This window comes from Drosophila mojavensis, unplaced genomic scaffold (genome assembly GCF_018153725.1).
Source record: "Drosophila mojavensis isolate 15081-1352.22 unplaced genomic scaffold, ASM1815372v1 contig_80, whole genome shotgun sequence".
NCBI lineage: Eukaryota > Metazoa > Arthropoda > Insecta > Diptera > Drosophilidae > Drosophila > Drosophila mojavensis.
Genome location: NW_025318906.1, coordinates 14,744,018 through 14,769,224, shown reverse-complemented (window position 1 = coordinate 14,769,224; position 25,207 = coordinate 14,744,018). Strand labels below are relative to the sequence as shown.

The window sequence follows — 25,207 nt, the reverse complement described above, 5'->3', positions numbered from 1 at the left end:
AAATGGAAATCTATATATATTTATGTATATTTATATATTATATATTTTTTTGAAATAATTTTTCTAGTTTATCATATAATTTTGTTGACCATTGTGACTATTTCTTAAGTATTCGATTATTGTTTTAATTGAAAAAAATCCTTAGCAATGAAGAATAAAAAACTAATTGTAAATTGACAAAAAATTATTGCATATGTTGGGGACATATTTTCGGATATCGATAACTTTCTTTGTATTTCTATTCGTGCGAAGAGAATACTTGCGAAAATTAAAATGATCTACATACAATTTATCGATAAATTTGACATGGAAAAACGTTGGCTATGGAAAAACGATATATTTATACTTACATGTTTAAAAAAATTTCATTAGATATCCGACCGCCTTATTTAAGTAAGTAAAATGATTTACTAGTAGTCGCTAGACTTTTTCAGATATATTTATTTAACTTGCACACATATAAAATTACATTAAACATTTGAAATATGAAATATAAACCAAGACTCAATCCCGGATATATGTATTTAAATGAATTAGTCATTCAAACGTGAGTCAAAGTCAACTGTGAGTACCTTACTATTATTATTAACCATGCTTTTGTTGAGCTCCACTAATCGTGGCTTTTCCTGTGAGGCAGCTGCAGCTGCTTGGTTTTTGGGTCCAACCATGAAGTATGTTCGAACCCGCGGCTTCTCGTGTTTTATCGACCTGTCGAGAAACTTGCTGCTGCCCAGCGTCCTGTTGTTGCTGTTGGCATTCATGGAGGTGGGCTTTGCTTTAATCTGCCACTTCGTTATATTCGGCCGAAGACTGGCCGGTATCATGTGAGACTTAAGCTCCACCTCCTTTGTATTAAATATCTCACAGTCGACTTGCATCATCATAATGTCGCCATTCGGCGACGGTTCACCAGTTGGTAACAACAACGACATTTTGGGGCGAGAACTCTTGTTGTATGTGGAGGGCGATAGAAGTATGTGATCTGTATTCAATGAGAGAACATAAAATGTATCCTCTTGTCGTTTGATTCCCTTGAATAGATGAATCGGTTCGCTTGTGTTAAGAGTGTTTTTGCTATTTAAATCAATTTTCCGTTGCTTCTGTTCAATATCCGGTATCGTTTCCTTAAAGCCCAAAAAGCTTTTACGTTTGCCAAGTGTCGCAGTTTCTCTTGCCATATCGGGTAATTCCAAATAGTCTGTCGAAAACTTAAAGCCATGTGCGTTATCCCGGTCAATGTTATATTTTGAATTCATGCCCAATTTGTGATATCCACTCGTATTAATCAGTTTTTCCAAATTTAATGCCAACCGCGAGTACTCCGACTGGTTGACACTAGAGTTAGCACAAGAACCATTACATTTAGCTGAGGAAGGGTAGGTCAAGGGTGGCGGATCATTTGCTCTATTAAACCGAGACGGCTGTGTGGCATTCCAATGGTCGTTTTTCGTAACATTGGGGCCACGACTAATCGGCCGTAGAAAGTGTAATGGTGGAGGAGCTATTGCCTCAGCTGGACGATTGCTTTGGTTCAGCTTTTCGTTGTACTCCTCTTCCGTATCGACCCAAAGCAGACGACGGCCTATCGGAACGGGTTCGTTCACATTCGAGTCGCTCGTGACGGCGGCTGTATTTTCTGCCTCCAGATTCTGTTTGCTTAGGTATGATTGAAAGTTTCCGGCATTCAATGTGACCATGAAAGCCATCGCAAACAGCACGGCGATATTTTTCTTAACCGTCGCAGCATTCATATGCTGTTTAAAGCTTTTGGTAGATGGCCTCGGAGCGATCTTAACGTGTTGATCAGTTCGCGCATTGGAGTTCAACGAATGCAAAACAAACTCACATACACTACCCTTGCGGCACTTGCATGTTTTGGCTAAAGCAACAAGCTGGTTGCGTAACGACAAGTTTTCCTGTAAGAAAAGATATTGGTTAAGTTCTGAATGAAATATACAGAGAGAGAGGAATAGCTTACCCCCTTAAGTGTATGATTTTCCTTCTCCAGATTATGCAAACGCGTTTCCAATGAGACGACATACTCCTTCTTCTTCTTGCGCGACATTGACGCCGATTGCCGATTTTTAATCATTCGCTGCTGTTTCTTGAACATCTTCTCGTCTATTGTGTTTCTGAAATGGAAATTCGATGATTCCGACTCCATGGAGGTTTCCCGCTTTAAATTGGAGTGTGGAAGTTGACTCTGATTCTTGACAATGTTGGACGGGCTTTGTGTGAGAGTTGGACATGTGGAGGCGTCAACATTTTGATGGCCTTTTATTTTAGGATTCCCTGTCTTCATTACGATCTTTGGAATATGTGTTTTGACACTGCCATTGATCTTTGCGCCCTTAGAGCCATTCAAGTTAATCTTATCCATGAGCGCCTTGTAGTCATTTGTGGAGAGGAATATGGTTTTGGTTTTGCCGACGTTCTCCGTTGCTGCCTCAGCTATAATCCTTTCTCGAGTCGGCTTCTGGGCCTTGGCAGGGAGGCTCGCATTCACATTGACAGGAATGAGCCCTGTGACGATTGGTGCACTTTTCACCTCCAAAGTGGTTTGCAAAACCACAGCCGAGTTGTTGACGGACTTGCCAATAATCTCCTGATTATTGAGAACTGATGCGGCAAATTGTGGCTTTTGCAAACTCTTTTGAATACTGTCTTCATTTCGATTGGTAAAGCTTTGCGCAAATGGTACTGGAAACTGCGTCACATTAAATGAGGCAGGCGCCATATGACTTTGTTCTTGTTGCCTGTTCTGCCACGCATCGGAGGTGTCGCTGTGGACGCCACTTGTTGAACTGCCACTAAAGCTGCCACAGCTGTCCGTTGGCGAAGGAGTATCGCGATCTTGAATGTGCTCCAACAGATTACCGCTCGTTAATTTCTCAATTTCTGCATTATCTTCACAGATATTGATCAAATTGCTGGAAGCATCCATTGAGGATGCCAACGATGTTCGGTCGACATTCCAACTCTGTGTTGTTGTCGTCGATAGGTTGTCGAAGTTAAGCTCCAAATCATTATGGCTATCTGTTGTCGACTGAAACAAATCGGAGAACAGATTATCGTTGTTCATTGAAGTACCACGATCTTGCGGCAGGAAGGTATTAAGGTCCAAAGAAGAATCCAGGTGCGAGACAGTTGAGCTTATTATCTCGTCAAAATCATGATTTATGTCATAGTCACTTGGAGATGACATAAAGGACGACAGTTCGTCTAAAATAAAATAATTATATTAAATGAATTAAAAAAAATCCATAAATACATAACAATTTTATAAATGTTTTATTTTTAATTTTTAATGAAAATTATATAGAGCCAAGTCTTAACACATACTTATATGTATGCATTTCTACGTGAACCTAATGTCTACTTAGGTTTCACATTCTTACATATGTATGCCCACAAAACAGTAATGAAGTCTTATTTAACTACGCCCACTGGCTCATGGCAAATTAAGAAAATCGATATTTTTGCACCAATAATTTTGCCGGTTCATTTCATGCTCTAATTGGATTTATAAAAATATTTAAAATTGCTATTCAGTTTGCCACAGAACGCAAATTAGATGTATGCCGATATTTTTGTTTATCAATCAAAATGCATGTTCATGCACATATACATGTGTATAAATATGTAGGTAACTGTAATTAATGTATATTCATGTATATGCATGCATGTGCATTTGTAGGCGTGTTTTTCATGATACGTAGTAGTATTTGTCATCACGTTCACACACGTTGCGATCGGATTTGACCAAGGTTTTAGAATGTTATCACATTTTAATGTTATCTTTAATTCTAAGTTATCAATAAAAGTAAACTCAATGAACTCACAAAAAAAAAAAAAAAACACAACTTTTAATGCAAGCGACACATTAATGTAAAACAACACCATTATTGAATGCACATTAGGTTCATATATTAAATGCATTGATTCACTGTCCCACGCTAACCTGATTAAATACGATTTTGTATTTATTACAGGTGAATGGTGTCAGTGTGTAGCATTTCATTGAACGCAGTTTTATCAAACACTGACGAAAACTTACCATAAAAACTGTCGTCCACGTCCATTTCATTTACAATTGTTTAGAATTGTTATTAATAAAACTTTTTGTTTTTATACATTCTCATATTAAACCGAAAACCGTATTCCTTATGGAATATTCAAGCAATTTGTTGACGAAAGCAAAATGGGATTGTTGATGACACTATAGCTGTAAAAATATCATATAGAAATAATCGATGCTATCGATGGCTGCGTTTACCGATACCAATTCATCAGGAGTTGCGTTCATTTCCATTTGATGCGTCGTTTTATGAGTTCTTTTTAACGATATTCAGACATTTTCATATATTAATCGATTTCAGATGGCTAAAACATATGAAAATAAGCCTATTTATTATGAAATGCGCTATTATTTATTTATTTCATGGACAGCTAATAAAAGTCCAATTCTGGTAGCACTGACTTTATTAATTTTCTTTGATATATCACTAAAAAATTCTACTCACTTGGCTTTCAAAATTCTAATCTATTATTATTTTCAGATGATTCAATAAAAAGGATGCCAGGCGCAGAAAAAAAGGATTCGGAGTTCCCCTTCCTCAGAAAATGATGGATACGTACATAATTCAACACAATATTTGTCAAATATATACATATTTTTTATTGATTTTAATAAAATCAAATTAAATGTTTTTTATTGCTTCCCAACCCTTTTAACAGTTTTAGAAAAAATAATACAATTCTCATAACAACATAACCATAATTATTTGAACATAATTAATGAATTATTTTCGTGACACGTTATATTAAGGATAGAAGATTAATTAATTCTGAGTCAAACTTAAAAAAATAATAATTTTAGTATTCAATTCATAGATACTGAACATTTGCATGGTATTCAAAATAAACTTGACCTTTCTGAAGAAATTTGTGTAAAAGAACTAATGTAAGCAATGCAATACGGACTTACAGTAGTATATTCAATATTAATTATAAAAAAAAAGAAACTTGAAATAGACGTAGCACGCGTTGACCTTTCCGCTTCAGCTTAGACCACGAAACGATGCACATGACTTGGATTAAAGGATGGACGGTGACCCTCGCTATTACTATTCCTAGAAATATCAATTTCAGTGGTAGGACCAGGCGTCGCTCTCGCATGGACTAAAGGAGTTTTAATTGCCCGTCGATGACCACGTTTACCCTACGATAAAAGAATTTTGATTATTAAATGATAGCCGAAAATTGTAGCTTATATAACTCGCTTACCTGACGAACTTTTTGGTTACGTGACTCCGCAATGAGATTATCAGAAACCTGAAACAAGCTCTCGCCCCGTGTAATCAGAACGTTCGTTAAGCGACAGCACAATGCAGCCATTTTCACTTGTTCTGCAATGCAATTCTTATCGATCGGATGTATATAGCGTGGCGGAAAAAATGATGGAGCAATTATCGTGGATACATTATGTAAATTCATCTTATTGAAATCTTTCAAATCGATAATTATGTTGAGAAAGCGTAAAATGGAACGCAGAGTGTTGCGGTTTTCGTGTGGAAGCATCTGGCATAAAATAGATAATGCACGTATTTGGTCCGCTGGGGGTAATGTGTGACATTGATAGAAAAGTTGTATAAGTTCGCTTGTCAGCAATGGCTGGGGCAGTTCGCGTAACCAACGCTTAAGCAATGCACTTAGTTCATGTACGCTTGCATTGCTAAGCAACTGTGCGAATTTTTCTGGCTTTTGATAAAAACTTGATTCTAATTCGTTGTAAATTAATTCAGTCTGCAAATATACAAAAACATTAATTAGTATTAAATAAAACCGATATTAGAATTACTTTTTGTCAATCACCTTATGTTTTTGTCCAGCCACACGCAAAATGCCCTCCTCTCGTGCCCCTCGTTTAATTAGCTCTTCCAGTAGACCCTCGAGAAATCGAGGTACTAATGTTGAGTCCATGCCAGATATTTGCTGGTCACGCCGTATAAGTGCATTTAATGAAACTCCAAACAGGCTGCCCTCCTCCTTGCGACGTCTTTTGAATGGTTTTCGCTTGTCTAGCGAAACCTGATTGCGATCAAAGACTGTGGCTAGCTCTAGCCAAAATATTGGCTGTAAACGTTTCAGCTCCGTTTCACTTATTGTACTGATGTCGGAGGTGTATTCTTGTAAGCTGACATTATTGCTGTCTACGGTGTCAATGCCATCCTGACTAGAATTTTCTCGGCACATATTTTCAAAGCTGATGCCCTCTCTTGCTGACGGAGAGCTGCTGTGTAACTTTTGCTGAGTAGAATCCAGGTTTATTTTGTTTAGTATCTTCTCAGGTGAGGACAATGCCGATGACATTGGCGCTGTGCTTGGAAGAAACTCGTCGCTGGAATCACCAGATGAAGTATTGTTTTCACTCTGCGAATCCGGTATATTTTGTCCACAAACTCGTCTAAATTGTGTAAAATAATTCAATTATATATAAGAGCTTCGGCAACTCAATTAATACATACCCAATAGAACAAGATGGATCAGAACCAGAACGATTACGTGGTATGTGCAGCGTGCCAATACGCGAAAATCCAAGCAACTCTATACCTTCTGATGTATACATGGGTATATCGCAGCGCACTTGCGAGCCGCGAAACAAATCCGTGGACGTGGCACTTTTTAGCGGAGCACTTGGAGTTCGGCGTATTTTCTGCTTTAAATGCTTGTTGACCGAAGGAAATGCGTTGGCATTATAATTTGCTGTACTGTGGTCCGAAATGCTTACAAAACTTGGACTACAAAATGTGAGACAATGAAATAAACTGAAATTCACTTGAAGTGGTATCAGAACTTACATTGAGGCATTGCCCCAAACTTCGTCACCGTGTACGGAATCTAATGAATCTGGTGTGGCACTTCGGGATCTAGTTCCCGTACTGGACTCCTGTGAAGACAATCGATATTTATAATTAACTCCATTTTTGTTTAATTAATTAGTTCAATATTTACGTCAAAATCGCGAAAGACGTCACGTATGTCAGGTTTACGTTTTGATCGGTTTTTACTACGTCCTCTGACAGTATGATTGAGCGCTCGCACGCGCTGCTTGATCGCCTCGGCATGAGGTCTTGATAGTGTGGCTAACACGGGCTCAAGATCTGTGGAACGCAGCTCAATGCCCTGGGAATAAATAGGAATTTTATAAGTAACATAATACGATTGCTGGCAGTAAAAAAAATTTAAAATAAACTTTTGCATTTAAAACAAAAGAAGATACTCTTGTAATAATATATTTACAAATAAACTACTCTTGGCTTTTCGCTAACAATAATAATTTTATAAATATACAAATTGTCGAGCAAATATGTATATATACCTGACTTTATTCTCTAATATCTACATTAAACAAGGCTGTGTTTGTTTTATTTTTAATTTTTGTTTAGTAATTTTGCTTACCTGTTCAAAGGGTCGTGTCAATTCTGGATATCCAGCTGAAATTAACCACTCTGCTTCCATTTCTCCATCTAAATAAGATATAGTATATCGGTAATATTTATATTAATATAGGTAGAATTACAAAATTGGATGTTTGCTTACCTTCGTAATGTATTTCCGGTTCGTTGCATGCTAAATTTGTGTGCAACAGATATTCATTGAGAAATTCCGTATAATCTTGATCGCATGTGTTGTCCATAGAGTTATTGTTATGATTGTTATGATTGTTGTTCATCTTGATGGTTTATATATTTTGAAAATATGGCATACTGTTTAATTAATCACAAAGCAAGGAAAGGACGGATCTCCGCATTACAAACTATATATATACATAAATATATATATAATTTAGCTTGCTATATCACTGCAAATATATAGAAAATATATGAGATATATAAAACCAGTCAGATAAGAAAAGAGTAAAAGAATTCCCTTTCTTGCGTTTACATTATATATATCCGTTATTGATAAATGTTTTTTGTATATCTGAAGAGTAAAATATATTTGCTTGTTTGTTAATAAATCAAGAAATCTTATTCTTAATTCATGATTCATCATCTCTTATAAGAAATAAATTAATCATTTTGAAAATGAGCACATACAAATTTACAAATTATACTTAACTATATATTCCTATATAAAATTTATAATATTTAGTTTGAAAGCATGTCTTAAGATAAATATGTGGAGTATTAGTTCAGAGAGTCATAAAATGTATAATTTATTGCTCTTAAGGAGATAATAATAATGTTTTTATTTTATTTTTTATTACTGAACCGGATAGGATTTTGCCTATATAGATACTTTCTAGATAAACATTGAGAAGAACAGCCTTAACTGCGTAATACACATTTTACAATGTTGTTGAGGTCTGCTTTACTCTCTTATCTTATTCTTATTATATGTACATATATATGTATGTATATAAGTTGGTTTTAAACTATATCTTTTGAAGTGTAACTTGTAGAACTGTTTATTTTGCTCTCGAGGCGTTGCCATTTAGATTTGTTTATGTATTTTGTAAGGACCATCTAGCTAGCGACCATATGATATGGTGATCGATATGAGGGACCATATTCAACTAAGCAAATAGACACTATACATGTATATATGTATGTTTAAAAAGTCGTACACTCAGAATCGTAGTAACTCAATAAATGTGAATATATGGCGTCTATAGAAAACACAAGCACAGCAGCTGTATAAAGTGCGCAGTAGAATGCATTGAAGAGAACTACGAGAATGCTATAAACACTGGGTAGGGTACCCTACCTTGCAGACACTCCCGACTGTGAGCAGTCTTACCTGTGGCAGTATATTGTATGCTTGGCAGTGCAGGTGAAAGAATGCTACCAAGAGAACTGCGAATATGTCTCCGATTTTAAACGAAAAAATTCTTATTGAGATATCTAGTAATGTAGCGCAAGTTATTTTCCAAACACAGTCAGACGTTATAATAACCGTGGCTTATTCCAAAGCAAGACTAATCGAATTTATAATTCTCCGCCAACTTGTAGCTGATCGAGACAATTATCGAGTGTAATTGTTAAGTCGTAGGTAGGTAGGGTATGTGCTACGCATTTATAGTGCGGATTTGGTTTTCGATCATTTATGCAAATACCAAAGTCTATATGTGGGAAGCAATTGTTGTTGGCACCACTAGAATACAGCGAGGCATAAATAAGCTTCATCCATTCTAAGCTGGCTAAGACGCATTTCTTGATGACGGAAAGCTTTTTTGATTGACGTTCTTTGTCAAATCGGCGATTTATTCAATTGGCATTTGAATGAGTTTATTTGGAAACATCTTACTGGAACATGCATTTCTTATTGGCTTCTTTTCTTATTAAGAAATTCACGCAGAGTTCAGCGGAAAATATAAGAGTCACCGAACATCTTGATCTTTGTTGCAAATCAAATTTATCCTGATGTCACCGAAAAACAAAGATTACGGAAGACCTGAAAGCTAAAAAGATTTAACAAAGAGTGACACACATTCATGCAAGCATACGTACACATGTACACAAATACATATGTACATATGCATAACCAATTTTATCGTGTTCATATTTGTTCGATTTGACTTTTAACATATTTATCTAGACATACATAGCAACAAATGTACCATAAATTATGTTCATGTACTTAGGCACCCATACATACATATATACATACGTACGACTAAGGAGTTGCTTTAAAAAGTTATCTCTACATGTATTAGCACACATACGTATGTATATATGCATAACAATACGCATTCATTTAAGTGTGTTAAGCGATAAATTTGTTTGCTCAATGGGTTAAAAAATGTATATATATGTATATATAGATACATACATACATATTCATGTTTTTTTAAGCTTGGTATTATGTATTATTAATATATATACATACAGGTATTGAAATGCGGACATAGGTATAAAGATACAAACGTATGTAATGTTTTATTTATTTATATATGTATATACATACATAAAAACGGCCATATTCACATAGTGCATGTGTATGTGTATGTCTATTCACATACACTGCACACACATATACATATTTACGCAGTGGAGAGAGTGAAATGTTTGTATATATTTACCTACATATTTAAGTATGAGTAATTAAATGCATAACTTTAAATATATATGTATCTATATACTTACAGACAAAACGCCCAAATGTTTATAAAACAGCACTGAACAAATTTTAAAAATAGCAGGTTCAGCTATGGAGTTGCATACATGTACACATTTACATACATACATACATTTATATATGTATGTTTATGCAAAAAAGGGAAATCATCACATTCGTTTAATTATATGTATTAGTTTTCTTTCACTTCCTATGTACGTAACTTGTTGCACTTGTTTTTTTTTTCTCTTCTAGCAATAACAATTTCATATGCACAAATTCAAATGTATTTTTAATTAGATATTTTGAGTGTACAAATTGAAGTAATTTTTAGGTAGGTAAATATTTTTGTGTTTGAGCATATATATGTGTATGGGTGTGTGTACATGCACTGTAAATAGCTGTATGTGTGTAATGAATATTATAATTGTTACGTACATATGAATGTAAACAAGTATGTTATTAGAATCCGTATTCATACAACATATCAAACCGAAAATTGAAAATGAACTGATATACTTAAGAACGAACAACTTCAACTTCACACATACACGTCTCTTGCTCTCTATATATAAAAATTAATGATTGTATATGAATAGTAAGTGAGTGTATGCATACGAACGTATGCAAGTGTATATGTGCATGTGTATTTGTGTTGACAAGATCAGGTTTGAGTTGAAGCGTGAGCAACAGGCTTGCATGCATGTAAGCACGATTTGATACCGACAAAATTGTCCAAATCACTTTAGTACACGAAGTTGCGATGGCGCATCGAGTTATCGGTTTTTGTCAATAGAAATCTTTAATAAAATAAACATTTACATTTATTAAGTTAAATATATATCTTATCAAATTAATTTTGTTATTCAATAGCAAAAATAAATAAGTTCATTTCAATTTGTTTTTAATATATAAATTAATTTTTTATGACTTCACTGAGAAGTTATCGGAAGTCTAACACATGTATTATATGGTTACCTGAGTGATGCAAGTGTATATATATTTAAAAAAAAAAACCTCTTTATTATTTATATATAATATTTATATGTTTATAGCTATGTACAACGTACTATATACACCGTATTATATTATTTATCTTTTATATGAAAATAAAATATTTTATATATATTATTAATACTTTTATTTATAAAGAAAGGCTCTGAAAGAATAATTTACTCCTTGAATGCGTGTCCTTAAGAGTAAAATAAAAAATAAAAATAATAAACAAGTCGTAATCAGTGAGACATAAGCCGATTAAAAATTGGTAATTAAAATTACAGTTATATGAGGGACAAGAATGCAATTTTTGTGTATGTATATTCTCAAAGTCCTTATTACGATTTATCGCACGACAAACTATCGTCTTAAATTTTTCGAGTTATGCGTAAAAAGTCTGTTTCTTACATTTTGTTATCGAACTAGGAGAATGGAATGAAGAATCGAATGTTGATGATTATGCGATCAGCGAAAATATGAAAAATATTCAATTTTAGATCTGTTATGCTGACCGATGTTGGAATACTTATAACCACTAATTTAAATGTAACTAAATATTAAAAATATCTCAATATTAATTCGACTAGGGTATTATGAGGATGTATTTAGACTTATAATTATTTGCACCATAGCAACATGATGCGCAACTCATATATAAGTAAAAGTATCGTATACAAAATGTATCTCAACTTTTAACCAGGGCAACATTTGGTGCTGCCACTTAGTCGCATACTATAGTTATCGCTCAAACATATCGGGCAATCGATACGCATGTTATTATTCAGTTATTTACAACTCACCACGAAAGACTTCAATGGCAAACAAGTTCTGCAGTTATTTACAATTTTCCGTTCATAGTAAAACTCAGCGCGCTTCTTTATTTCTTTTGGACGCGTTTCTGTACGTTTCGTGAGTTTTACATACATATTAGCGCAACATAAATGATGAATTTGTGTCACTTAAATTAAATACATTCATGCATTTATAGATGCGTGTGCATACATATAAGTTTGTGCGTAATTAATTGATACTATTGTGCCACCAGTGTCGTATGCAACTATACATATAAACAAATCGTAAGGTACATAAATACATGCATACATAGAGATGTCACATAAACAAAATATATGTATGTTGGTACATATAAACAAAGTGGGCATACAAACAAATTGAATGAGTGTAAAATGCTAAGTGAGCTCAATTTTTTTGAGTATTCGGATACACACATGCATACATACATATGCATGTATAAACAAAGCCAATTTTATGCTACGAAAGGTACATGCGTATGTGTGGTATGTATGTATGTATATGTATACTGAAACATACATTTGTATGTTTACCACTTTCTCAGACAGCTCAAGAACGGTTTTATATACATGAATGCATACACACATATACATTTACATTTACTCATGCGTATGCGTGTATACATGAGCAAGCACGCATCTTTTCCTACCGTAAACAAGTCGCACTGTTAGTTAATATACACACACACACAGATACAGGCACGTACACAAGTGTATTTGAGTGTGTGTAATTTCTTCAGATATCTGGAGCAGCGCCATCGGAGAGTGTTTAGCACTCAAACATACTTAAAATATAAGAGTAGTATATACAGTTGTATGTCAGGCATGTGTGTCAAGCAAATCATACAGCAGCAGCAGCAAAAGTAGCAGCAGCAGCAGTTGATGCTTGCAGCGACCAATTACAAATTATGGTAACAAAACGTATACATACAGACAGACAGACGGGCAGACATACAGCTAGATATATGTACATGCGTACAATTTGTTACCACAATGAATGTATGCATGCGTGTTTATATGCATGTGTGTATGTGTATGTATGTATGTATGTGTGTGTGTGTGTTCGTCTGTTTTTTAAAGAAGGGTGTGTGTTTCCATTGCATTTAATTATGAAAATAACCGTGACCACATCGATCTGAAAATGAAAGGATTTTATCGTAAAAATTTACATACAAATAGCTAAGTTCATACCTACATACATTCAGGGCAGTTTGACCAGATTTATGGTAATATATACCAAAAAAATTTATACATATGTATTTGTGGAAAATTGATTAGATGCATGCACATATACGCATGTCTCTGTATTGTTAAAGTCTCTTTGTGTGTGTGTGTCTGTGTGTAATAGCCACCGGGATGTAATACATGCATATATACGTATACTGTACATACATATATAATATATAATTGGGCTCCTATCCACCTCTGTGGCGGCAAAAGTAGAAAGGAGCAGGCAATTTACTCTATGTATGTATGTATTTACCGGTACTAATTGAAAATTAGTGTTACAAAAGGAATCTTTTTGATTTTGTGCGAATGTGCGTCACAGGTAGACGGAAGCATCTGTGCGGTCTTTGGGCATATAGTATCTTTCTACCTGTCTGTGTGTACCTATACATATGCCAATATACATTAATCTAAGCCACAATGAAGCTGAAAGAATTATAGCATTTAAGTCATTGCTGCGCCATGCATTAGCTTATTTGAATTTATCGCTAGTCGATTTCCTTTCGAAATAATAATCGATTTGTTTTTAAATTAAAATTCGGTTTATTTTATTTGGCAATTATTTTTTTAAATATACATGTAATATTTATAATTTATCATTTTTTTATATTATTATTTTAATTTTAATTTTTTAATATTAATTTCATTTAATAATAATATTAATTTCAATAATAAATTTGAATTTTTTTTTTATTGTTAATATATTAGTCTAAATACTTTTTATAAATATTTGAATTTTCTATTACATTTTTAATGTTAAACTTCTGATTTGTCTAAATTAAAATGAAATTGAATTACATCTGCCTCAGTCAATCCACATTCTTTCTTATAAAATGCGCTCTACAATTTAAGCCCACTACCAATTTAAACGCTCGACAGTCAGTAACAGTATATTTAGAGTTTTCAATCAACAAAGCCTACGACATAAGTTAAGTCGTTCAACTCTAAGATAGCTGCAATTTTAAACGTAGAATCGGAGTTAAATACATCAGTTTATATCTTTGCATACCTAAACGACAATGTGACGAGACTAATTCATATCTGACCTACAATTCATGTAAATAGACAGACTAATTCATGTAAATAGACAGACTAAGACTTGTACATTTCATATACATTTAGTTTTTACTCAGAGAATCTGGGAGCAGACAGAATAGATTAGAAAGCACATTCTTACTATACATTAAGTTGGTCTGATAACAGAGATTTGTAGCCGTCGCTTTCTCTTAACCTGCATTAGCCATTGAGGTTCACGGCTATTTAGTAATACGATGCATAAATAAGGAAAGCGATAGATATGATTTTCCTCTTGTTGCTTATCGATATTGCTGCGGAAAATTAATCGATGGAAATGAATAACTATTGCTACAGTGAGCTCAGCTTGTTGCGCAATCGAGATTCAACTCTTTCTCCAATAAGGATGCAGTGAGGAAGGCGAATGGCGACAAAAGCTTGCGCAGTAGAAAGAACTAGAGAGGACTAGAACGAAAGTTTTAATTTAATAATATATCTTTTTTGAAAATCAAATAAAAACAATATTACAAATGATATTCATTTAATATTAATATATAAAAAAAAAAAACTAAAATTAATATAATATAATATATATAAAAAAAAAGAAATTAAAAGCTAAAAACTAATAATGTTTTTCTCTTTTCAGATGCCTTCGATTGTAAGTGGCGCGAACTGAAAGAGAGCAAGCATTAATGGAAAAGGAGAGATGCGATTATTGTCCAATCATTAGGAACGAAGCAATGCTAAATCTAAACGTTTTAAAGCAATAATAAAAGAAATCTGAAAATGTTTAAAACCAATCAAATTAATGATCCATTACTGACATCTATAATACAAGAATTCGCCATATAATTTCAATAACATTGAATAACGGGATCAGTGGACAACCAAGAAGAAGAAGAAGAAGAAGAACTGTCAATATTTGTTGTAATTCAATTATCAGTAAATTTGATTGCAACACAAAAAGATGTCAGTCATAGAGAGGAAACAGTTTCTTCTGTGGGCAATTATCATGACTTTTGTGCTGCTGTCTGTGACAGGTCTGGATGCCGTCTCTGGCTTGCAAGGCGCTCCAACATGGATGTAAGTATTCAACAATATATCTGTATAGGAAATATATAAAATATGTACATACATCACACATACATACATACATACATATGTGTATATGCAGCTGAATATTGCAGTCATCAAACGGTGTATTGTCTATTCAAATTTTCATTAGGAGTTAGGATAATTAATTAATAAGGCTGCAGCGAATAGAATGTTGTGTGTTGTGTCTTATAGTACTTAACTATAAATATTTATACGATCAAATTAAATATTATATCATATATAACAAGCATATTCCAATATCCAATATCCATATCGTAGAGCACCTTTGCTTAAACACGCATTCTTCTATGTAATTCTAATAAGAATTTACTAATATAATTTCCGTATGTCACAAGCCATATCAAATTAGACTGCACACTATTCTCGTAATCCTATTGGCATCGTACATCGAGCAAATAATTCTCGTTAAAAATAGTTTGAATATTTTATTCAAGAGATGTTTATATTTATATTTTATAGTGTCGCGTTATCTCTCTGACGATTTGTTGTTCTATAAATTCGCACAATTTGCTGTTTATTAACCAAATAATGAATAGTGGCTTTCGTAGTATTTTTTTGTGCAAAGTCTGACCAAAGTTTGTTGTGCGAATTCGCATTTTATTATCTCTAAGTCTAGCACTTGACTTAAAAAATGAATTAGCTCTTCCCTTGAGACGGCAACGCAATTTATAGGAATTCCTATTCAAATGTTGTGGAATCTTAGAAATATTTACATACATGTATGTAGATGATTTATTTATACGAGGTGTGCTCAAAATAAATATAACTATATATTAATATTTAACTGGAATTCCAAACTCTTTACCTGATATCATTTGTTTAATTCTTTCATAAATTCAATATATTTTTGTAATATTTTTAAAATTGGTCACAGACTAAAAAAATCCCCCATATTCGAGTTGTTCGCTGTTTGCAACGACAAATTTCGATTTAGATTAAACCAGAGCTGTATGAATTGAGAGCCTACAAAAGGGAGAGAGATACAGAGAGAGGGTGAGAGAGAGGGAGGGAGGGAGGATGGGAGGCATGTCTATATTGTTTTGGCTGTAGCTACATATGCTACCAATCTATATACATTATAGAGGGTCAGTAATCTGTAGATTAAATACGCACTTTCTTCAAGTGTACTTTGAGGATAGTTAAGCATTCCATTCAAGCATAGAAATTGCAATGGACTTTCTGAGCTCTCAAGGGCACTCCACTTCCGGCATGCCATAGACCGATTTACTAGCATATTTTATTGTATTTTTTTTTTTTCTATTATATTCCGGATCGCTGACGCACTCGTCGTATTGATAAGCATTTTAAGTATAACTGCCTCAATCTTTGACTCACCATGTTGAGTATATTTAATATATACATATATATGTATATAATCTATGAGGCTGTAGCTATTTTCGAGTGCCATCATTTGGGGAAAAAAACTCTCGTTTCAGAGCCATGAATTAGTTGAGAATATATACTTATCGAGAGCGGTTGTACCAACTGACTGAGCATATAACAAAAATCGAAAGCTCTATTTCTATAATATATATGCACCTACTACAACAACAACAACTAGTAAAGCTGATAACATTCGAATCAACTGGAAGCTTAACTAATTAAATTTAGTTAACAGCGAGCAACGAGCATCACTTTCAATTCGATCCCAGAGATCACTTATCAAATTATATATATATATATATAGAACCTAGAGAACCTTGAACTGGAAATGTTTGTCAGTGTTGTTGTTCCGTGTTTCCTCTTGGTGTTATATTGCGTGGCACCTGTGCTCTCCGTATCCAGCACATGGGGCAATATTTCCAATTCGGCGCAATTGTTGCATGCCGAAAACGTCGTCTACACCTCGTCGCCAGAAAAATATGTCGAGCACGAAATCAAATATCCGACAAATGTGAGCAGTGATAAATTATCTCAAGAATTCACTAGTGTTAATTAAACTCGAGTCGCATGCCGTTCACTCATTCATTCATTTTCCCGCCCAATCAGACATGGATTTCTCTCAGTGTATAAACACATGCCACTTGTCTCTGTTTGCTATATTCTTTTTGTGAATTCGAACATATGTTGATAACCCCGATTTCAATTTGCAATTCGGCCAACAGTTTGACAAGTTTGCTATGTGTTCTGGCAAATTGAACCATTTAATTGGAAATAAGTTTGAAATAAATGTGAAAATGTATAGACTAACTGTATATAGCAATTTATATATATTCGCATTTCCTGTTTAGTTTAGTTTTTTATATATAGAAAGAGAACTGTAAATCGGAGAGAGCTGCGTACAATAATTAAATTTCAATAGTGCTTGAGTTTAGTCCGAAAGTTCTTGTAAATAAATAAACTTATATTTTAATGCGATTGATGTAAAATCTAAAATATTTAAAAATATATGATAAAAGTTAATAAATTGATAAAAGTAAATAGCTAGGTCTACTGCGGGCCTAACGGATATATCCTACCATGAATAGATAGAATAGATTAAACCAAAATTATCTATGCGTATACAAAGTCTTGTATATATAATATAAAATTCCTAAAATTTCCTGATGATTTTTCAAAGACTTTGGATTTTGGAAACTTCTCTTATTTAAAATATTGAAGAGCGTGCATCATAAAAGTCGTTAATAAAGAAATCTGCCATAGTAAATCTTATAAACGCAGTTTTTACGCAGCGGCTGCGCTTGTAAAGTGCGCAGTAAACGAAGCACGTGCTTATGTGTGCGTGTGAGTGTGCAAGTATGTGTGCGAAGAAGCATCGAATGGGTGGACTATCAGAGCAGAGTACTATAGTGATAGGGATATATGCATGTATATACTTCAAAGTTTAAATTGGATATAGATTTTGTATGCGGATTCATATATAATAGTTATAATTAATATATATAGGTATCTTCTCTAAGTACAAAACTTAAAAAAGTGCGTTTTATATTCACTTGAAACTAAAATCTTAAATATGCAAATGTTGCAAGAGATAACATGCTCAGCATTTTCTAAAAGGTGTGTCCCCAATGGGTTTGTTTCGTGACACTTTAAAACGCTATCCTCCACAGTTGGATAATCGAATAGGTATTCATTAGCTTGCGTCCCACATATAAGCAATAAATCTGAAGCTGCCAATTAAATGTGTTAATTGCATTAATGATGACACAAAATCAAGGGAAATTTCTTCAAATCTCGCCCACGCACTTCAATTTGCCGTTGTTATTACATATATCGAGAGTGTTAATGGAACTGTAAAGTTATCTATTTGATTAATTCCTACCATTCATACATCTAACTCAAATCATTTATTCATTCAGCTTATATCAATCTAATTGTATTTAACATAAACAAATATTCATAAAATTTATGAATCGTAAAAAAAAAAAAATTAATAAAATATGAAATCATTGCCAAAAAAAAAAAAAAAATCGCAAACTATTCAAGGAAATAGTTCAAAGCCATGAAAATGTGAGAAGTTAAATGGCAAATAAATATCTAATAAATAGAAAATAAATGAGAAATTTAAAATGTATATAATACATGAAAAAATATTCTTTAATATTCAATTTCATTGTAAAAGAAATTAAAAACTTTTTACTGTAAATATAAAATGTACAAATTAATGTACAACAAAAAATAAGCCACAAGCTAACTATTTGCAATATCCTTACATTTCAAATGGCTATACATCCATCCTTTGTACATATTCAGAAACTAATCGTATGCACGCACGTAAATCCTGTAAATAAATCGCTTGTAAAAAGAAAGTACGCTTAAATGAAATGAATGACAAATCAAAAAGGAAAACAATAAATATTTCGGTTTCCCACACAATTTAGGGAATTGGTAATGGGCGCATCATAACGGGAATACGAGCGTTCGACCAGGTGACAAACAACACGGGAGGCCATGCTACGATTTATTCTGGAGGCCCTGGTTTTAACTTTGTGAACATCAAACTACAATCGCAGTATAATTATGGCTTAATATTTCGTGTTGAAATTTATGGCAAATAAATAACAAATCAACAACATTTTTATAATAAAATATATGAAGTGTATTAAGAATTATTTGTAAAAATATTATTGGATTTTATAGTAATACTCACATAGTTTTCAATAGGTGTTAAAAAACTTGATATATTTCATATAAATTCACTAATCGAGCGCAATGCATTGACAAGTTATACATTGAATTGATTGATTAATTGACACAAATAAATACTAGATACATTAGGTGACATTATTTTAAGCGATTCTTATGCACCCCAAATTTCCACCTGAGACTTGATGGCGCCGCCACGGGCCGAAGTGAATTTGATTGTGACTGATTGGGAGCCCACACCGCCGGACGTGATTTCAGCTGTGGCGCCTCGCATCCGTTTCAGATTTGTAATGGCTATGTACTGGATGGTTTTTGGCGCAGTCGGGTCCTGTGTGAGCGTGTATGTCTTTGTTGTGGTCCCGAGCAGAGTCTTGCTTCTGTAGACGACCTCGCGGGCGATCAGCTGGCTGGCTGCTACCTTAGCACCCCAGACATAGTCGAATCCTTCGCTGCTGGTGCCGCCCAGTGCATGGGTCGTGCAGACGCAGGCGGCTGCGACAAGTATGAATGCAAGACTGATCTTCATTGTATTTGGCTTTAAAGTACGAATTGAACTGATGCTCCGTCTGGTGTTTTCCCTCACTTTTATACAACGACTTTCGAACGAGAAATCGCTGCAAACACGTGGCCTAGTTTGATAATTAAACTTTGACAGCACCTTCGAAGGTAATGGCATCATCGGCTGCATTGGCATGCCTATCCATAGATAACAGACAGACATACAGACCGCATAGATTACATGATTCCCCAAGATGTTGAAACAGCTGTAACTGTTCTTCGGCCTGATGTCTCAACCATACATAAAATAACTTGAAAAACCCGTTTATTAAAAACGAAAACTATGTTTCTGAAGGGAAAATTAATTTGTTTTCGTTCCATATTAAGCAAACACCAGCAATGCTAGATTACAAAGTCAAAAAAACAAAATCATACATATATGATATTCATTGATATTGATCTATAGATATCTCTTTGAATGTACGAATTTGCCTTGTCCAAATTTGACTTTTAAAATTAGTGAGTTTGATAAACCGTTAACTGAAAATAGTTTCCGAAAACAAAAGAGTTTTTCTCAATAAAAATTAGATAATCAATGTCGATGCTATTATACAATATATATGAATGTCTTGTGATTATGATTATCAAAATATTTAAGACTTATTAGAAATTTGTAAAATGCCTGTATAAAAGTCTACAAGAATTTCAACAAGTCTACTTTTGAATACAAAATTTAATTCTTATGCACATTTTTGATTTAAATAAAATATGAATAGAAAATATGAAGAGAATCAGTTGTAAATATACTATATAACATGAATTGGTAATGAAACCTAAGGAACTCTTATATCCTTTGGTTTAACCTCTTTGCAAAGAGTGTGATAAGTGAAATATTAGCTGCAAAGGACCTCTACCTCTTGAAGAACAAACTTCTAATTTAAGCCTGTTAAGTCTTCATAGTCTAAATATACAATAGAATCCTTTTATCAAGAGAAATATCCTAAAATGCGGTACAGGAGGTATGATATCGTATTAGTAGTTTCTCATCAATTATAAACAGCAACATTTAAGAACTTCTTTTTCCACGTTGCAGCTGTCTGGGATTACGGTCGCCATTCATTGAATTCGGCCCGCATGAAGAGGTGCTGGCAAATACGAGCATCCCACTAAATATCACCAAAGATGAACAGGCCTACATGCACCAGGAGGGCTTGCGCAAGCTGGGTACGTTCATAAAGCCGGTGGATCTGCGCGATTCGGTGACTGGCTATGTGAAGGCCGATCTGACCAAAAGACTGGACACGCCCAGCGCTCAGGCTCGGCGCGTGCATCCGATTCAGGAGGAGATGGACCAAAAGCAGATCATTCTGCTCGACGAGGATACCGATGAGAACGGTCTACCGGCCAGTCTAACGGACGAGGACCGCAAGTTCATTGTGCCCATGGCACTGAAAAATGGCTCGCCAGAGCGTTGGACTGCCCCGAACCGAGCGTCCGTGGCTGCCAGCACAATGCCGACGCGTTCTGCTTTGGCTATGGCCACGCGACGTCGCAGCACGACAGCTCAAACGAGCACAACAACGACACCCGATCCGACATCAAATATTGATGATCTGAAGAAACACATACTCTTCCTGCACAACATGACGAAGAGTGACACCAACTTTGAGTCCAAGTTTGTGAAGTTCCCAAGCCTACAGAAGGAGAAGGCAAAGCAGTCAACGGGATCGTCCGCGAGTGCCAAGCGGCCCCAGCGACCGATACTCCAGTATGCCGCTCCCATAGCTCCGCCCACACGCAAAGTACCTCAGGGAGCACACACACCGGGGCAGAAGCCGTTCGGTGGCTACTATCACAACGAGGATGAGGCAAACAGTTTCTTCCATACGATTGGCGGTGATGGTGGCACCATGGATCGCAGCAAGGAGCGTGGCAGTTTCGATACTGTGCCCCAGGTGCATCTGCTCAGTGAGGAGCAGACGACTACAGCGAAAAGCATACCCATAACAACCACGCCCTCTCCGGTGGATACAACATCGAAGCGAACTACCAAGCGTCCCGTGTGCTTGCGTAATCCCGACTCTCCCAAGTGTGTGCGTCAGCGCCAGCGCGAGGAGCAGCAGCGACAGCGTGAGCGCGACGAATGGTTTCGCGGCCAAGCCGAATTTATGCGGCCCCACTATGAGCCGGTCGTACAAACGTTAAATAATACCAAGCGCTTCGCTGTGTCCATTGAAATACCCGATTCATTTAAAATCCATCCCGGCTCGCCTCAAACAGACGATGCGTCGGAGCTGCAGATTCTGTCGCGTGTCGCACGCTCACAGCACAAACGGCGCTACGCCAGTGGCACTCAAGCAGATCAGGCTCCAATCTCAATTGAGAAGCCCTCACCGGCTGGCAATTTCTTTGCCCATGACATCATAATGACTTCTGCGGGAGTCACCAACGATCGCGAGTTTATGCTCGCCAATATGCATCAGTTCGGCATGATGGTGCCGAAGGAGCAAGACAATGATACCACACCAGCCCCCCCGGCTTATTCAGAAACTATAGACTTAAATCCTGACAACTGTTACACAGTTGAAGGCCTTACATATGGCCAGAAGAAGCTCTGCGCCTTGCACACGAGCGTTATGCCGGCGATCAGTCGGGGAGCGCGTGCAGCTATACAGGTAAGTCAATTAGAGAGCTACGTTTCGAAATACAATATTTAAATATTTCTTCATATTCCCAGGAATGCCAATTTCAATTTAAAAATCGACGTTGGAATTGCAGCACCACAGAAGATGTTTCTGTGTTTGGACCCATGACTGGCTTAGGTAAAATACAGTGTATATAAATAGGTATATAGATATATAAATAGAATATTATATTTGCATTTCAGGATCACCAGAAATGGCCTTCATCCATGCGCTGGCTGCAGCGACTGTGACCAGTTTTATAGCTCGCGCCTGTCGCGATGGCCAGTTGACTTCGTGCGGTTGTTCGCGGGGCTCGCGGCCCAAACAGCTGCACGACGACTGGACCTGGGGTGGCTGCGGCGACAATCTCGAGTATGCATACAAGTGAGTATGAATTTCATTGCATAGCCTATATGATTATAATCATGTCGATAGGATTATAGGCATAAAAGTTAGTATGGTTAATGTGAATGGCTATTATAACCTAGTTAGTTTTTGTGCCAATGTACGCAAGAGGCAGAAGTAGATATTCGGACATCATGAGATATATATGTATATATTCCTGATTTGGATAGTTATCAGAGTCAAGCTAGCCATGTCCGTCTGTTCTTAAGGCAGTCTCAAAAACTATAATATGCATAAAAATCGATAAGAATAAATACAGAAAACATAAAGTAATCATGAAATATTTCCTCTTCTTATATCGTTAGATTTGCAACAGATTTTATTGATGTACGTGAGAAGGAAACGCGTCGCGGCACTCGCGGTGCTGGCAACCCCGAGCGTCGTGGCACGCACCAGTCGCAACAAAAGCGCAAGCAAATTGAAACGAATGGTACAAAGGATGCTGGAAAGTCCGATTTTAATGTGACAGATCCAAAGACGACCAACAAAACTGCGGCAGAGAGTAACTCAACGACATCCGTTCTATATGAGGTGCAGCCCAAAGCCAACAACAAAATGAAAGATCAGCCGGTGGATAAAACACCAACAACACGTCCACCTTTGTCGTCGTCATCGCTTGCACCGCCCAAACAAGAATACGAAGCCGCAGACGCTGAGGGAGGTGGGGCAGAGTCGCGCATTAACCCTGATGATTTATTGGAGCTTCAGGAACGAATTACAAAAGAAATTCTGAATTCCAAATTAAAGGAAACAGAAATGCTTGAATTACAGGTAAGAAATGGGCTTGCTACACAAATTATTATTGCTATTAATAATGAATATACTTAATTTAAAACAGGAAAAAATTAATCGGGAAATTCTAAACTCGAAACTTTTCCTCGGAGAGGCGAACAGCAAGAGGCGTAAACGCAAGCGCAAAAACCAGCGTGCTGTTAGTGCAGATGCGCCCATGCTGCCCAACATTAACAATAAGGCTCGAAGTCTAATGAATTTACATAATAATGAAGCTGGCCGCAGGGTAAGTGTAGCATGTAGTTAGGGGGAATATTTTACTATGAATGGGTCTGGCCTCAGGGTTAGAGTAGAATGTCTTGAAAAGTCATGAAACGGGTTTGGAAAAAGTTATATAGTTACTGTTCTGTATTTGAATGCAGATCAGATCAGATGAGATCAGATGTGGGCATCAAGCAATCGAGATTGGTCAATAAAGAATTTATTTGAGTATATAATACGTTTCCCATTTATAAATCGTGCTTAATATTATACAATACTAATATATATTTTCTTCTCTCTTTCATTGAATTAGGCGGTGATTAAAAAAACACGCATTACTTGCAAATGCCACGGAGTCTCCGGGTCTTGCAGTTTGATTACGTGTTGGCAGCAGTTATCTTCCATAAGAGAAATTGGTAAGTTCAATATAAACGTAATAATATAATAAAGGGTTTTTATGATTAAAAATGAGTAAGGGAAGGCGAAGGCAAAAAATATATTCAGCCCTACTTATTTATTAAAAACCAAGAGTTGAATCCATTCAGCAATGCCAGTATTTGGCCTCGCTTTAGTTATTTTACTAAGTTTGGTTAAATACTTTTACTAATTTATTTTATTTTACAAACTTATTTTAGGTGATTATTTGCGTGAGAAATATGAAGAGGCTACAGAAGTGAAGCTGAATAAACGCGGACGTCTTCAGGTTAAAAACAGCGAATTTAAGGTTCCCACTGCACATGATTTAATTTATTTAGATGAGAGCCCCGACTGGTGCCGAACAAATCGTCTCTTGCAATGGTCAGGTAAGCAATCGATTATCATTTACAATTATATTATAGTATATTCAAATCTAATGGATTATTTTATTTTCCCTTTTTGTTTAGGCACGCACGGTCGCGTCTGCAATAAGTCGTCATCGGGTCTGGATGGTTGCGGTATACTCTGCTGTGGCCGAGGGTACAACACCAAAAATATTATTGTTCGTGAGCGCTGCAACTGCAAATTCCACTGGTGCTGCCAGGTTAAATGCGATGTATGTACAAAAGTACTCGAGGAGCACACTTGTAAATAGGTTTTACTATAGGCAGCACAGAAAATGTCCATATGATCACGATTCACATAAACATAAATTTAAACATATTTATATATATATATATATCGATTTAGAATATTATTTATTAAATTATATAAGTAACATGTCTGTTGCCTAATGGATTTTTTTCTTAGCCACTCAATTTATAATCAAGAAGGTTATAC

General features: G+C 35.5%; 5 protein-coding genes and 1 long non-coding RNA gene across 11 annotated transcripts; 3 read left to right on the top strand and 3 right to left on the bottom strand.

Annotated features, from left to right (window-relative positions):
• Window positions 1-406: 406 nt before the first annotated feature.
• On the bottom strand, window positions 407-4,205 carry LOC6579944. The gene is made up of 3 exons (XM_002005781.4): window positions 4,058-4,205; window positions 1,979-3,222; window positions 407-1,916 (listed from the first exon to the last, which is right to left on the bottom strand). The coding sequence occupies exons 1-3, from the start codon at window positions 4,080-4,082 to the stop codon at window positions 534-536; spliced, it is 2,652 nt and encodes an 883-aa protein (XP_002005817.1). The 5' UTR covers window positions 4,083-4,205; the 3' UTR covers window positions 407-533.
• A 65-nt stretch (window positions 4,206-4,270) lies between these two features.
• Window positions 4,271-4,710, top strand: LOC122757650. Its single transcript, XR_006357749.1, has 2 exons — window positions 4,271-4,469; window positions 4,560-4,710. It is a non-coding gene; the product is annotated as an uncharacterized LOC122757650 (long non-coding RNA).
• A 47-nt stretch (window positions 4,711-4,757) lies between these two features.
• On the bottom strand, window positions 4,758-10,748 carry LOC6579943 (rho GTPase-activating protein conundrum). 2 transcript variants are annotated; one of them, XM_002005780.4, is made up of 9 exons: window positions 10,152-10,748; window positions 7,603-7,864; window positions 7,462-7,529; window positions 7,015-7,185; window positions 6,861-6,949; window positions 6,528-6,800; window positions 5,875-6,466; window positions 5,287-5,805; window positions 4,758-5,221 (listed from the first exon to the last, which is right to left on the bottom strand). In XM_002005780.4, the coding sequence occupies exons 2-9, from the start codon at window positions 7,733-7,735 to the stop codon at window positions 5,066-5,068; spliced, it is 2,001 nt and encodes a 666-aa protein (XP_002005816.2). In that variant the 5' UTR covers window positions 7,736-7,864; window positions 10,152-10,748; the 3' UTR covers window positions 4,758-5,065. The 2 variants fall into 2 exon arrangements, with proteins under 2 accessions (XP_002005816.2, XP_043866400.1); XM_044010465.1 differs by having other exon boundaries at window positions 10,561-10,748.
• Window positions 10,749-11,903: 1,155 nt separating this feature from the next.
• On the top strand, window positions 11,904-25,165 carry LOC6579940 (protein Wnt-5). 5 transcript variants are annotated; one of them, XM_015164002.3, is made up of 10 exons: window positions 11,904-12,018; window positions 14,815-15,251; window positions 20,962-22,543; window positions 22,606-22,690; window positions 22,756-22,936; window positions 23,263-23,728; window positions 23,796-23,975; window positions 24,264-24,366; window positions 24,586-24,753; window positions 24,835-25,165. In XM_015164002.3, exons 2-10 carry the CDS (start codon window positions 15,136-15,138, stop codon window positions 25,020-25,022), a joined length of 3,069 nt encoding a protein of 1,022 aa, XP_015019488.1. In that variant the 5' UTR covers window positions 11,904-12,018; window positions 14,815-15,135; the 3' UTR covers window positions 25,023-25,165. The 5 variants fall into 5 exon arrangements, with proteins under 5 accessions (XP_015019488.1, XP_032585767.1, XP_032585766.1 ...); XM_032729876.2 differs by having other exon boundaries at window positions 11,904-12,027; XM_032729875.2 differs by having other exon boundaries at window positions 11,904-12,199.
• Window positions 16,706-19,315, top strand: LOC6579942 (probable salivary secreted peptide). Its single transcript, XM_002005779.4, has 2 exons — window positions 16,706-17,178; window positions 19,106-19,315. The coding sequence occupies exons 1-2, from the start codon at window positions 16,996-16,998 to the stop codon at window positions 19,280-19,282; spliced, it is 360 nt and encodes a 119-aa protein (XP_002005815.1). The 5' UTR covers window positions 16,706-16,995; the 3' UTR covers window positions 19,283-19,315.
• LOC6579941 lies at window positions 19,370-20,574 on the bottom strand. The gene has a single exon (XM_002005778.4). The coding sequence runs from the start codon at window positions 20,089-20,091 to the stop codon at window positions 19,525-19,527; it is 567 nt and encodes a 188-aa protein (XP_002005814.4). The 5' UTR covers window positions 20,092-20,574; the 3' UTR covers window positions 19,370-19,524.
• Window positions 25,166-25,207: the final 42 nt, after the last annotated feature.